This window comes from Cynoglossus semilaevis, chromosome 10 (genome assembly GCF_000523025.1).
Source record: "Cynoglossus semilaevis isolate Cse_v1.0 chromosome 10, Cse_v1.0, whole genome shotgun sequence".
In the NCBI taxonomy this organism is placed as follows: Eukaryota; Metazoa; Chordata; class Actinopteri; order Pleuronectiformes; family Cynoglossidae; genus Cynoglossus; species Cynoglossus semilaevis.
The window spans coordinates 483,462-498,911 of NC_024316.1; the positions used below are offsets into that span (position 1 = coordinate 483,462).

Here is a 15,450-nt window from a genome sequence, read left to right on the forward strand (position 1 = left end):
GAAATAACAGGGGGAAAAAAAAATGTAATCCGTTCCGGCCCTCTAAAAAACTCCCCTTTTAGTGCTAATAACAATGGAAAAAACAGGATTTTAATTGCTATAGAGATATACACACACAAAACAATTATAGTATATATGCATTCCTGTGATATGAAATAAAATGTGGTTTAAATTATGAGTTCTTACCTTCGAGACAGACGACGCAGTAGCGGCTAATGGCGGCATGTGCGGAGGAAGAGAATTGAGAACCGTACGTAGACACTTGATTCCGTAGTGTGCCTTACACTTACACTACGTAACTTACATTAACTTAGCTCACGTATATATATTTTTTACTTATAAAATATGAAGAATAATACTCAAAATAGAGTGTAAATCACGTAGATAACGCAAACACAATACGGAAGACTCACGGGAGATGCGTACGGACGTCGACGAACAGGAAGTGAACGAGTGAGGCGGCGCGAGGAGGCTGCTCCGAGTGCTCGGCTACCTAGCGTCGGCGTCTGTAAGCGTGCTCGTATCTCGAGTCTTTACTTACGAAGCAAAAAAATTCCTCGAAGTCTTCTAGGAATAGCTACTGGTATGTCGAGACGCTCTCGAGGTTCCACTGTACTTTTGTTTTTTAATTTAATTTTTTTTAAATTTTTGTTTTTACTGTTGTCAAAGTCGTGGGTGGCTCAATATTTTCTCGTTTAATCCTATTTAAATGTATTTGTACTTTTAAAACATTTGCTCTGCCCTAAATGAACAAATTTGCTCTGTTTTTCAATCAGTATGTAGTACTAGTACTAGATCAGGTATGAAAGGCTGAAACGATCAATTACATCTTGTCCTCGCTCCTGAATATGTGTATCATGTTTCCAAGGTAATAAAGCTGCTAAGGTTCAAAAATACACATATTATCAGCTGGATTTTTACATGAACATGTGACCTTTATAACCATAATCTTTAACAGCTGTAAAGGTTTTTCTGACAGGATCTTCACACTTAGAACAAGGTTGTTTTTCTTTGCACTGGGTCAGTGAAGTGAAGTCTTTTTTTGTATGTGTTGTTTAAACATATTTGATCATAAATGTATGCACTTAGATGTGCAATTTTTGGACCAGGTCCGCCAACAGATGGGAAACAATTGATTTCCCAGGAAACAAAGTCAAAACCAAGTTTAAATGAATACTTTAACCTTACTCTACTCTTTAGGTCTGGGTTACGCCTCCATGGTCATTGTGTTCTTCTGTAACACCTACTACATCATGGTCCTGGCCTGGGGTCTTTACTACCTTATTAAATCCTTTAACCCCATCCTCCCATGGTCCACCTGTGATAACGAATGGAACACGCCCAACTGCATTGAGAGCTTCCATCCTGAAGACTGTAAAAACGGCAGCCTTGCTAATGTCACCATATCAGGCAACATGACCTGCGCAGAGCTGGCCAAGGCTCAATCACCAATCGTTGAATTCTGGGAGTAAGTTCTGTCTCTATCAATGGTCCGAAAAAACTAGCTAACTGATACTGCTGAATCCTAGAAAATGCTCACTGACATTTGGCAACACCTGGCTAACACCTGTTAAAACGGGTCAACACAACAAACACAAATCCTGATATTGCACTTAACGCTTTAACCAACAACAGCAAATGTCAAAAAAAAACAACAACAAAACACTAACACTGTCCACAGGGTCCAACATGCTCAGGTGCTGTTATGTAACATGGGCCCTGTTTGATGTAGTGCTGTGTTGATTTGAAACGGTGTTATTTTGGATGTTGTCTTAATGGTGCGCTCTTGTGCTGACGGAGTCGTTTTTTTGTTTCTGTACAGGAACAAGGTCCTAAGCATCACCTCAGGTCTGGATGAACCTGGGCACATAAAGTGGGAGATGTTATTGTGTTTAATCGCTGTCTGGCTGTTGGTTTATTTCTGTGTGTGGAAAGGAGTCAAATCCACCGGGAAGGTAAAAAGCCGCCCTTTATTTTGAATGTTTTTACTAAATATGATGGTGTACATTTATCTATCTATCTATCTATTTATCTATCGATGCATTTTATTGTCTTTGGAGTTGTGCCCTGCCTTCGAATACAACTTAATAGATTCAGATCGGAAGGGAAAAGTTAGTTCGAGCAGCTCTGATTTCAGCAAATATTTTCACTGGAAAAATGAAAAGGATGTGATGTCATCTCTAGGGTTAAGTGAAGCCAGAATACACATTGACTCTGTGTTTTGTTACCTTTTCATTCGGGATCCTATTCTTCCTAAGACAACAGCATCTCGGCATGACACTGTTCAAACTGTGTGTGTGTGTGTGTGTGTTTTCTCTAGAGAAACCATGGTTGTAACTTACACTGAAACCAAATGTTAAACGTTAGTTAAATCTTCAGTACATCTGACGTGATCAACCTGGGACCGTGACACAAGTTTGGCTTTACATGACAGATTCATTAAGGCAATCAAAGAATTTAAGGTTTTCTTAAATGTAAAAACTTTATTATTAACTATATATATTAGCAGTAAAATGTGCACAACAGAAAAGGTGCTAATTGTTAGCTTACCTCAAAGCCAGGGACAGATGAGACGAGGATGACCATGAACCACAGGCATCGCTGTCTGTCCAGCTGACAGCTTAAAGACTTTAATCATATAAATATATTTTAAAACAGTGTACAATGAACAATTTTAAACGCTGTGACTCCCGCAGGTTAAAACGGGGTAAAAAAAGAGTTAGAAGACGTCAAAGCGGACACAGTCGGGAGTGGACGTAGGAGTCAAATGCATTTTCACAGTAACACAAAGGTAGACTTAGCAAAATACTGATTAAAAAAAATCACTATAAAAAAACCTGTTTTATTTGTTAGTGTCAGCCAATCAGAGCCAAGTCTGGACTGTATTGACCAGACTGCAAAGAAATAAGTGGTGGGTAACAAATGGATTATTGGACTTTGACATTAAATTTAATTACAATTATGCAGTCAGTCACTGTCATGTTACCATTAATGGGATTTTGTACTCAGCTCTCCTCTCCAAGTCTAAGTCTCCTGTCTAAGTTAGTGTTAGTCAGTCAGTCATTAGCCGTCAGTGGTGGTGTCAGTCAATCATTGGCATCGGTCTGTGTCCTAGAATCCCCAGGCCTTGGACCCCAGGCCTTGAGTTTGACACGTGGTTTAGAGCTAAAAAAAAAATACTCTCAGACAGAGTCTGAAAGTCAGTCAGTCAGTCAATCAACTAACCAACTGGATAGAGTCCGTCCATCAGTCAGTCAGTGAGTGTCGGTCAGCCCTGTCGGTGTTACTTTGTTTAGGTCAGACAGTGTCAATTGTCTAGTCTTAGTCAGTGTCAGTGTCAGTGTCAGTCAGCGTTAGTCAGCGACCTCTATGTCAGGCCTGGTAGGAACTTAGTCATCTGCCTGCTATTGACATAATGTTGAACTTTCAGACCCGGCAGACCCAGGAAACTGACTTCTGCTTATGTGAATGATCTGATATAAAAGAGTTTCCAAGTAATTGTATGAAGAAAAGGAACCCTTTACTTACTTACTCCCCACCCTTTTTTCCTTTCAGCAGGGGTATTAATCTTTATAATGTCAAGGTGTTCACACTGTAGTGTAAATGTAACTCCAATCCTGTCACTATTAATGGACAAACGGCTTAATTATGATTTATTATTAATCATTAAATGATCAACAACCTGTAAAACAATGACATCATATTAAATAAGGAATTTTGATTCCTTCATAAAAAAAGGTCTATATGAAATTGTTAAAAAAAAAAAACAATTGGGAAAAGCCATTATTGATTAACACAAACTATTCATATTTGAAAATAAAATGTAAATATATATATATATATATACATATATATATATAATAGTAACTGCCAGCTATGTGACCCAGGAGTCCCAGATTTAATAGTGCATTTACAGGTTTAAAGGAACACTTCAACAGTGGCATGTTAATAAATTATATATATATATATAGAGAGAGAGAGAGAGAGAGAGTTAAAAAAACAATTGGGAAAAGCCATTATTGATTAACACAAACTATTCATATTTGAAAATAAAATGTAAATATGTATATATATATATATACATATTTACATTTTATTTTCAAATATGAATAGTTTGTGTTAATCAATAATGGCTTTTCCCAATTGTTTTTTTAACTCTCTCTCTCTCTCTCTCTCTATATATATATATATAATTTATTAACATGCCACTGTTGAAGTGTTCCTTTAAACCTGTAAATGCACTATTAAATCTGGGACTCCTGGGTCACATAGCTGGCAGTTACTATAACAACAGACAGGGAGGTGGCAGCGTTTGATTGGTCAAGACGACAGCACTGGACTGCACCGGAGTGACTCAGATACACACACACACGTACGCAACGCACACGTGGCGTTCCATTCAGAAGTGATTTATTTCAGCTTTATTTCCTGAGTGACCCTTGAGTCAGACATTTCAGTAAACGGACAAACACACACACACACACGTGCGCACCGGCACGTACGCACACAAACACAAACACAAACACACGAATGGATTTAATCATTAATAACAATCTGATTAAATAAGCCAGAGCCGGGATTTCAAAGAAGCAACACCACCACACACCAGCATGTGTGTGTTATTAATCAGCAGCAGCAGGCTAAAACTATGATGTTATATTACATATATAATACAGAACATTTATATTAGTGGCGCTTTGGCCCAGAGGCAATGTCTCTGTCAGTGGTGTGGAACCCCAGGGTTCACCTCCTGGGCAAGTTAGGGCGGTTGGTACCTTCCAGTGGACTCACCAACCACAGGAAGGTTCAGGGGGGGTTGGTACGGTGCAGTGTGATTTGGGTGGAGACTGCTGCCCCCGCGACCCGGTAATGGATAAGCGGCTGAAAATGGATGGATGGATGGATGGAACATTTATATTAAAACATCATATTGACAATTACATTTGTAATATGAATCTCTTACAATATAGTCGGTGAAGTCAGCTACCTTTCAAAATTTAAACAACCTTTGTTGAGATTTTCATCCTGGGCATCCATGACGACGGGGCAGCAGTAGAAAGCAAGTCAGTTTTTTTTTGTTTTTTTTGTTTTTGTTTTTTTTTTTTGTTTTGTTTTGTTTTTAAGCATCATTGTTAATTCCCCCCTATAGGCTTTTGTGGAGGAGAAGGAGTAGTCTACAGGTTTTAGGTTAAAAAATAGATATAAATATCCATCCATCCATCCATCCATCCATCCATTTTCATCCACTTATCCGTTACCGGGTCACGGGGGCAGCAGTCTCCACCCAAATCACATTGCACCATACCAACCCCCCTAAACCTTCCTGCAGGTGGTGAGTCCACTGGAAGGTACCAACCGCCCTAACCGGGATTTGAACTTGCCCAGGAGGTGAACCCTGGGGTTCCACACCAATGACAGAGACATTGCCTCTGGGCCAAAGCGCCACTAGATATAAATATAAGTAATATAAATAAAAAAGTCCAAATCTGAATAAATTGGAAAACCTAAGCTCATATCACATTATTTAGTTCATTAATGATATATTATCTTTAACAGCTTGAAGCTTTTTTGTTTCTACAGTCCTACGGTTAGCGCTTTGATATGCTAACCCTAACCCTAACTTTCCGTGGTGCTGAAAAAGCACATTCCTCTCTCTCTTTTTACCTCTCGTTCTCTCTCCCTTTCCTCTCTCAGCGTGAGTGTATGTGTGTGTTTATTTCTCAATGACCCCCATGCTGTCCTCCTCCTCCTCCTCCTCCTCCTCCTCCTTTCTAAGCTGCTGCTGTGCTTTGGGCACAGTGAAAACTAAAAATCTGAAACTCAAACCTCAAGGTTATTATTATGGCAAAGAACAGAGGGAAGGGGGAGACCAGGGTCACCGGGTGTGTGTGAGAGAGAGAGAGGACAGAACTGGAACAAAACAACATTCTTTCACCATATCTTAGCATTATTGCAGTTAGATACATTTATGACGGGATGCTTTGCTATTTCCGGAGAGTATGTGTTTGTTTTGTGTAAGTAGGAAATTGGGTAAAAAACCAAGTGATTGCTTCTTTGCGTGGGTGTTTGTTTCAGATCGTCTATTTCACGGCCATCTTTCCCTCCTTGGTTTTGATCATCCTCCTGGTGCGAGGTGTCACTCTTCCTGGAGCCTATGATGGTATAATGTACTACATCAGCCCTGATTGGTCCAAACTGGGCGAGGCTCAGGTCAGTTTGTGTTCATTTGGTCGTATGTGTTGTCCACCAACCTTGCTCTGGACTTTTTAGACCAATCTCTCAGTTCTCTTCTACACTTGAAAATATCCCATATATTTCTATTTACTGCCTATAATTTCATGACTTCTTTTTGCCATTGAGTAACAACTTGCTCTCTCAACCAACTTATAATCAAGATGGTAAATTTTAGTAGTACCGTAATATCCGGACTATTGGGTGAAGGAAAAATATATATATACCTCCCTATAAGCCGCAGGTGTCCAGATTTTTTTTTTTCCATTTTTAATTAAATAGATGCTTTTTTCCCCAAACTGTGTCTGTAACACGGCTAGCTACACGTTAGCTCTTTCCTGCTTGCATGCCCCGACCGTAGTTGGAATGCACAGGGGAGACTTAGTGATCTGCTCCAGAGCTGAAGCTAACGTTAGCTCCCAGGGCTAACTCCCTTCACTTTGTACTTGTCCGCAGCAGAGGTAAACAGAAACAGTGAAGTTGGGGTCTTTATTATCAGCCACACCGACCACAACAGAACATAAACTACCGTTCTTTCTCTCATATGCGTCCTATGTACATATACGCTCACAGCCATTCACAGACAGACATACGCTACTAGCATAACATACAGTAGCCTACCAGAAAAGTCACTGATCGCTAGCGGTATAAACCTCGTTAGCCCGTAAAAATCCATAAATTAGCCGCATCATTGTTTAAGCCGCAGGGTTCAAAGCGTGTGAAAAAAAAAGTAGCGGTTTATACTCCGGAAATTACGGTATCTATCATTTGGCTATTATAAGCTGGATTTTAACGCTACGTGCTTACCCTTCACTTTTTGTCCTGAACTGCAGGTGTGGATCGATGCGGGAACACAGATTTTCTTCTCCTACGCCATCGGCCTTGGCGCTCTGACGGCTCTGGGCAGCTACAACCGCTTCAACAACGACTGTCACAAGTACAACAGAAGCATAAATCACAGATTTTGTCTGTTTAAAAGTTAAACTGCCCATAAATGTGTGCTTGTTTTTTGTCTCTACTCTGACAGGGATGCATTTATTCTTGCTGCAATAAACAGTGGAACCAGTTTCTTTGCTGGTTTTGTCGTCTTTTCCATTCTGGGCTTCATGGCTGCCGAGCAGGGAGTGGACATTTCCCTGGTGGCTGAGTCAGGTAAATCTAATGTTTTCATGCCATTACTTTTGGTCAAATCAACAGATGTCAATGGTCAGAGGATGTCATCAGTGGCAGAATGCTGACTGATGTGGACATTTAGGTTGAGGAGCTGCATGCGGTCTAAATGTTTGCATCAACAATGCATCCATGACATTGTGATTTTCTAGATGCATCTTATTACTAGGGGCCAGTGGTGGCTTAGTGGTTAAGGAAGCGGACTTGGGTCCGGAAGGTTTCAGGTTTGAGCCCTCCAGCTGCCATGTCCTGAAATTGTCCTGAAATTTGACAGGCTTCCAGACGGAGCGTTCTTGAGAACTAAAATAAATTATACGTAAAAGTCATGCATAATGGGTAAAATGCTAAAGATGTCTACGCCATCTATTGGGGAACCCTGGGTATTGCAGGCAAAAGGAAGCATATTTATTATTTGGAAAAGTTTGGCGGGGCCGGATTAAAAAGCTGAACGGGCCGCAGCCGGGCCCGCGGGCCTTAGTTTGCCCATGCCTTGCTTTAGATCGTTTCTGTCGGTGATCGTTACGTCAGTCCTGCAGGAACACATGAAACAGTCCCGTCCCGTCCCGTCCTTTCCACGTGGCAAATGAATGCAGCGTGCCACAAAGAGGCGTGGCTTAGCGCGCTGATCCAGATTGCACACATTTGTGTGTTTATTTATATCAGTCAAGTACATGGCACGGTTAAATTTAGAGCATCCACAGAAGGAAACACTGTAGCTTTGACTCTGCGGTCAGGATTATTTCAGCAGAGCCGCTGCAGCGGGATAAAGGAGACGCCAGAGGAGAGAAAAAAAAAAACTTAAACCACTTGACCCAGGCCCAGATTATTAGATCCACATCACCTTATGTCCTGGAATGTGTTCACACTGTAAGACACCCTTACTGCTGAAATGGATGTTCAGAAACCAGTCACAAATTCCATAGAGCACAGACGGCAAACTCAGGCCCACGGCCAAATATTTGGCCCACGAGATCATATCAAATGTATATATTAGAGTTGGCCCGCCATTTTGAAGCCACTGTATATTGGTGGGATTTGTAGTATTAGTGATATGCGCACTATACTACAGCACGACATATTTTGGGTTGTTCTTTTGTTGACCTGTGAAAAACGATTTACATTAAAAAGGAACTTGAAAGGTTAGAGATAGAGACAGAGAGAGACATATTACAATTTTTTTTAAATTTTATTTATAATACTAAGCATTGACTGTTCCAGATTGAATTTTTATGCAAAACAAAGGTTTGTTTCCATATTACATATTTTGAGAGAAGGGAAAACATGCACATTTCCAGTCAATTTTTCAATAAATATTGAGTTTGGCTCGCGACTTAAAGTTTTTAATCCTAGTTCCAGTTTTTAAATTTTGGCCCATATTGGTTCATAAGAAAATTTTTTGCAACCCCAACCCCACAAAAACGCATCCTTAACTTTTTTTTTTTTTTTTTTTTTTTTTTTTTTTTGGAAGCACCGAGCAACTTTGGTCAGTTGGCAGGAGTGAGATTGAAAAAATGAAATGAAAAAGAATGAAAAATAACCTCCCTTTTGCAATGTTATTCGAAATAAAAGAACACGAGCCACTGGTCTACTGCTGCTAACTTTTCACTGAGTCCTGCAGGACGAGGACTTTTTTTTTTATTATATTTAGCTCACGTTGATCTGTATCACTTTACCCAGAGCCATTTCCAAGTTATTCAATCTGTTTTTACAAGCTTATATTTAACTAAATACGTTGCTATCTTGCCAAAACTATAATTTTAGTTGGGCCTCTGCCCTAAGTTTCAAAGTACATTTTCGCAATTTGTCGTTTAACTCTACTACTTTATATCTATAAACACACTCTCTGGTCTCCTTCGTTCCAGGTCCAGGTCTGGCTTTCATAGCGTATCCAAAGGCGGTCACTCTGTTGCCCGTGTCGCCACTGTGGGCGGCTCTCTTCTTCTTCATGCTGCTGCTGCTGGGCCTCGACAGTCAGGTGAACAAAGCCTTTTGGTGTCATCCTTTGCTTTTACTGCACTGTCTAGGGTTGGGCTCTAACAGTGCTTCTCAAATAGTGGGGCGGGGCCCCCCCTGGGGGACGCAGTGAGCTCTCAGGGGAGGCGTGTACCACTGCTGTAATACGCGTCCTCGTGAGCTCCCAGGGGAGGCGTGTACCACTGCTGTAATGCTTGAATGCTAACAAGCCTCCAGTCACTAGGTGGCAGCAACTCATGCAGTGGTTTGTACAGATAAAAAAAAATATATACATGTTATCAGTATCAATCGATATCAATAGTATTTCAATTTGCCAATTCGCCAAAAGGGGGAGGCATGACAGAAAAGAATTGAGAACCACCGGGGCTATAACAAGGTGCCATTTTTTTTTTTTTTAGATTTCATGCTACGCTATTGCTTTTCAGATAATGGTCACGTAATGTTTAGCTACCGTTGAGGTAACTATTAACTGTCCTTAACTGTCTGTCTGTTTGACTGCTTGCAGTTTGTGGGTGTTGAAGGATTTGTCACCGGAATTCTGGACCTGTTTCCAGGGAAATACCAGCACCGTTACAAGCGTGAAATTGCCGTGGCAATCTGCTGCTCCTTGTGCTGTATCATTGATCTCTCCATGGTGACAGAGGTGACTGAATCCAGTTCTAATCCAGTTTCCTGGTTGGGGTTAAAATGTTGACTTTAACTTTATTTCGAAAAAAAGTTTTATATGCTCTTTTGAAACATACTTTGTGGAGATTTAAAAAAAAAAAAAAAAAAATTTTTTTTACTTCATCATTCACTCCCATACTGGCGTGCCTTTACGATTCATTTACTCATATTTGTTGTTTTGCCAATTTTTTTTTTTTCTCTCTCGTGTCTGTTTGCGTCTGTCTGTCTGTCCACAGGGAGGGATGTACGTCTTCCAACTGTTCGATTACTACTCGGCCAGTGGAATGACTCTGCTGTGGCAGGCGTTTTGGGAATGTGTGGTGGTGGCTTGGGTCTATGGTAAATATATATATACACATATACACACACTCAGTGTAACATGATAAGACCATGTCTGAAGGTCAGAGTTGTAATGATCACGTGATAAGCATTAAATCAGAACGACAGGTTTTATTTAAAAAAAAAAAAAAAAATGAGTCTACGTACTCTCCTCCATCATAAGGCAACATTATTCAGTATTTTTCTTACACAACAAAACCATTGATTTCCTGTAATTCTTTTCCAAAAATGCTTTTGGGATCTCAAATCGTGTTGATCGTCCAAATATTTTAAGTCAAGAACGCTGTAGCTGTGGTTTGTTTGAATTGCAGAGAATTCCAGAGAGTCTGATTTGAGTCTCGGTCTGCATCTTGACCCAGTCACAGTTAGTCGGTCTGTGTGCGGAGACTTTTACGACAGGTTTAGTCATAAAATGGCATTATAAAAAATGGCAATAAAAATAAATATAGCGCAGTAAAAGACTTCCTGAAAAGGTGAAAGTGACACCGAGGTGTTCCTTTTTTTTTTTTTTCCCTCTCTGACCAATCACAGGTGCCGACCGCTTCATGGACGACATCGCCCGTATGATTGGTTATCGTCCCTTTTTCTGGATCAAGTGGTGCTGGCTGTTTGTGACCCCGTGTGTGTGTATGGTGAGAGTCGATAACAACGCCACTAACAGTAACCGAAAGGATAACAATGTTGTGCGACTGACACGCTTCCCTGTTCCCCGTTGCAGGGCATCTTTTTGTTTCACCTGATCAACTACAAACCCCTGACCTATAACAATGAATACGTGTACCCGTGGTGGGGCGAGGTGATTGGCTGGTGCCTGGCTCTGTCCTCCATGCTCTGCATCCCGGTCAGTTTCCTCTACAGACTCTGCAGGGCGAAGGGAACCTTCAAAGAGGTCAGAGATGAGCGACCGTTGTTGCTGTTTAACACCCGTTTTTTTTTTTTTTTTTAAATCCTTATTTCATCCATATAAATTTTTGTGTGTTTGTTTGTGGGTGTTACATTACAGACCTGGAGTACATGGCCACTCCTCTTGTTTCCGGTGGTGACGACGGCAGAGTCATCATCTCTGAGACCATCATGTAGAGATGGATTTAAACAGTTAAAAAAAAGAAGCTTTTTTTTTGTGTGTCTAATAACTCCAACACCGCTCGGAGAGAAGTTCACGATAAGCAGGGATCCGAGAACAAAGGTCTCCGGTTTAAATGACCGTCATTGACCCTATCGTTTGATCAAAACCAAATTCATAAAAAAAAAAAATAATGCTAACATCTACTTCCTGTTCGGGCTCAAAGCCCAAATCATAGGAAAAGGCTTTACCCTGTGATCCTGATACAGATGTTAATACAGGTCATGTCCAAAAGCTATTTTTGTCCTAGTTCCGTCCAATATCACTTCATTTCTTCCACAGGGTGGAGCTTAGCTTGGTGAACTCGAATGTATCGTCGCTGCAGTGTTCATTTATTTGTATAGCTCAGATTTACAACTCACATTTGTCTCGTTGGACTTTACGGTTTTAAATAAGCATCGACATCAAACTTAAAATATCCTCCTCGAAAATCGAAATTAACAGGGGGAAAAAAAATGCAGGTCTAGACCCGGCATGGGCAAACTAAGGCCCGGGGGCCCGGATGCGGCCCGTTCAGCTTTTTAATCTGGCCCCGCCAAACTTTTCCAAATGATAAATCTCCTTCTTCCTTTTGCCTGCAATACCCTAGGGTTCCCCAATAGATGGCGTAGACATCTTTAGCATTTGACCCGTTATGCATGACTTTTACGTATATAATTTAGCTTAGTTCACAAGAACGCCCCGTCTGTCTGCTCCTGACCTGTCAAATTTCAGGACAACTGTGGCCCGCGAGTCAAAACGTTTGCCCACACCTGGTCTAAACAGTCGATGTCTATATTGAGTTGAAATCAACAACAATACAGACCGAAGCAGAATTAGGTTACGCTGAGTAAGCATTTTAACAACATCGGTGTTAAAAAAAAAAAAAACGCTCTTCTAACAAGAAGAAATCTAGACTCAATGTTGCCGTCCTCCTCGGCTAACGTTCACCAGCACTTCTTGTGACTCTGAAATGGTGTGTCGATCGGTGGTTCTCAAACTTTTTCCATACTCTGTACGACCACCTGAGATGACCAATGACCAACAGGCCTTCCCCGTTAGCTTCCAACACACAGGAGAGACGTTTATAGAACGACGTTTATGTTTAAATTTCAGATTTATTCAATTGAAAAGGTAAATGTGAAAATAGCGTACCACCGGTGGTATGCGTACCACAGTTTGAGAACCACCGGTGTAGATTAATAATAATCTCACACCCCAGTTATTGTTTCCCGTTTTCTGGCTTCACAAATCGGCTGCCACTAGAGAGGTGCTAAAGTCCCAATAAAAAAAATTACCGGGGTAAAAGTTCTCAGGTACCGTTAGGACACTGAAGTCTCATTGGCTTAGCCCCCTTTCGTATCGCAAATAAGTGCCAAACTCCAAATGTCACTGTGGCGTCAGATGGCGCCACTTTCACCTAAAACACGTTTCCTGACTTACTTATGCGATGAGAAAGAACTAATCAGAAATATTTAGTGATACTTGTTTATCATCAAGTTACAAAACACGTTTCCTGACTTACTTAAAGAACTAATCAGAAATAATTAGTGATACTTGTTTATCATCAAGTTATGGTCTTCTGTGTCCACTAGTCCAGTGCATAAACACCACCTAGTGGCCAGAAGGGAGCAGGAGGACTCTTGCCTTTTTTTTTTTTTGTCAATGTCTTAATGTCTCCTGAGTTTATATGGTCAAGCAAGTGTCATTAGGAAGTAGAATTATTAAATCGCAATTATTTAACTTTTTTTTTAACACCATTTTTTTTTTCTTGCTTCCATTAAACTTATCATCAGAGGCTTTTAGAGAATCATTTTAACAATATTTTGTACTATCTATGGAAAATTATTTTACTAATCTTTAGGTATTTCATTACCGGAATATCATCGGTAGTGGTATATTACTTCTCCGGCCATTTTTTTTTTTTTTTGTACGCCAACTAGAGAGCTGCAAGGCGCGGCGTCTACTGTTGTAAGAAGCCGTCATAAATAGAATGTACGATGATGTCATTTGCACATGGCTGCTGCACTTTGTTTTCTTTTGTAAAGCGATCAGAGATTTATTTTTTTGCGCAGAGACAAACTTTGAACAGATTAATATTTTTCATCGATTTTTTTCTTTCTTTTTTTCTTTTCCGTGTTTGGTAGATATTTGATGCAGTTTGTAAATATGATAATGATGATAGAGACAGCTATTCTTGATTGTTGGCTTTTAGTCAACAATCGTGAAACTCCATCAACTCCACGCTACCTCATGACCCGAGTTCTTTCTGCCTTCATGCAATCGTTTTTTTTGTCAACGCTCCCAGCCGGGGGGGGGTGTCTTGAACGATTCATTGTTGCAGTGAGGTGTTAGCATCTGAGCATTTAGCCTTAACAGGCAGCGTGGGGCGGGGCTTTTATTTCGGTGGGTTTTTGTTTTTGCGAGTGAGACGTTGGAGTAATGCAGTAAAAGTAAAAAGGGCAAGTTTTTCATCAAGTGATAAAAAGTGTTTTTTTTTTTTTTAAAAAAAAAAGAGTTTTACTTTTTCGAAGGTTTTAGCTTGTTTTGTTGTTTGTGTCTTTTACACCGAGACTACGTTGAAGGGCTGTTATGGTGAAGACTTTGACATAGAGCAGGAGAAGGTTTGCCGTTGTTCATGGCTGCTTTGTGTTCCTTTTTTTTTTTTTTTTTTTTTTTTTTTTTTTTTTTCCCCCGATAGAAATGCTCATTGAAATTTACACTTTTTTTTTTTTTTTTTTTTGAAAAAGCCCGAAGAGACCAATGACCTTTCTTATAACAGATTTCATTTAAATGAACATGATCATGAAAAGTTATTTGTAACCAGGCTTTTTCGACAGAATGTGATTTTTACTTTTTTTTAGTATAAACACTTCCCTTCATTAAATCATACAGAATAACACCCACTATCATTTTCCACAATTAATAGGTTTCGAATTTTGATTTAGGCCTAGAACAACTTTTAGAATAGACATACTTCATAACACATTTCTATGCAGATGATACCCTAAGTTTACATTACTTTTAGTTCGAGTTGTCAATCATTCATTGGCGACTCTTTGTGACCTTTGTTCTTCTAAATGTTTGTTTGTTTGTTTTTTTCCATTTAGAAGCTTGGCTTTTACTGACAACGCAATCTATTGAACAAAGACCAAGAACAAAAAAACATCTTATAAAAATGTTCATGTCATTAAAAAAAAAACTTACTATAGAAATCCCTGTGACTTTTTGCAGCCAGATGACAATGTCCTTTTATTATTTACAGTCAATGGTTTTGCGTATATGTTCTTCAATTGCCGTTAAGCTCTGATCACCTCTCATTTTAGGAAAAATATATATTAGCAACATACACGAGATGTCATTAAAACCATTACAATATTTTTACAAGGCGCATGATGCGAGCAGGTACCTTTAATCAGAAGTTACTGTTAATTAAAGTCATAAATTAGACTAATTAAAAACTGAATATTACTGCATTTTTTTTCTCAAGTTCTTATATAAAAATAGTACAATTAAAATGATTGCACCAAAAATTAGATCTAAATTTACCACTGTAATATTTACATTGTCCAAATGGTTTGTTTTATTTTATTCTGCAGTTGTCTTTAACTTGATAGTATCGGATCAAGAAAAAAAAAAAAAAAAAAAAAGCATTGTATGATTTCAGATACATTTATTAATTTCCCCTCAGGAAAATGGCAACTTTTTTTTATAATTGTTAAAAAAAATGTTTTAAACTCCCCTGCAGTGTTTTTTAATCCACAGAAAAATTGAAGGCACGCTAAAATGAAAATTAGGTTAAAATGCCTTTTAGGACATAAATACATAAATATTTGCTATAAATAATTTTTAGATAATTAACTCGGACTAAAACATTGCCAAAATGGTTTAAACCTTTTTGTTTACAACAGCAGGGGTGTCAAACTCACCGGGGGGCCACGTCATCAATACGGTTTCTCTTGAAGGGC

At 39.5% G+C, this 15,450-nt stretch overlaps 1 protein-coding gene across 1 annotated transcript in view; it reads left to right on the forward strand.

Moving 5' to 3' along the window:
* The window catches only part of slc6a8 (solute carrier family 6 member 8), a 34,574-nt gene that overhangs the window by 9,741 nt on the left and 9,383 nt on the right, over positions 1-15,450 (forward strand). The window contains exons 3-12 of the mRNA XM_025059581.1: positions 1,201-1,468; positions 1,823-1,955; positions 6,076-6,210; positions 7,065-7,168; positions 7,259-7,383; positions 9,264-9,376; positions 9,881-10,018; positions 10,278-10,380; positions 10,912-11,012; positions 11,099-11,269. Coding sequence (XP_024915349.1) covers positions 1,201-1,468; positions 1,823-1,955; positions 6,076-6,210; positions 7,065-7,168; positions 7,259-7,383; positions 9,264-9,376; positions 9,881-10,018; positions 10,278-10,380; positions 10,912-11,012; positions 11,099-11,269 — 1,391 coding nt within the window. The remainder of the gene's footprint in view (positions 1-1,200; positions 1,469-1,822; positions 1,956-6,075; positions 6,211-7,064; positions 7,169-7,258; positions 7,384-9,263; positions 9,377-9,880; positions 10,019-10,277; positions 10,381-10,911; positions 11,013-11,098; positions 11,270-15,450) is intronic.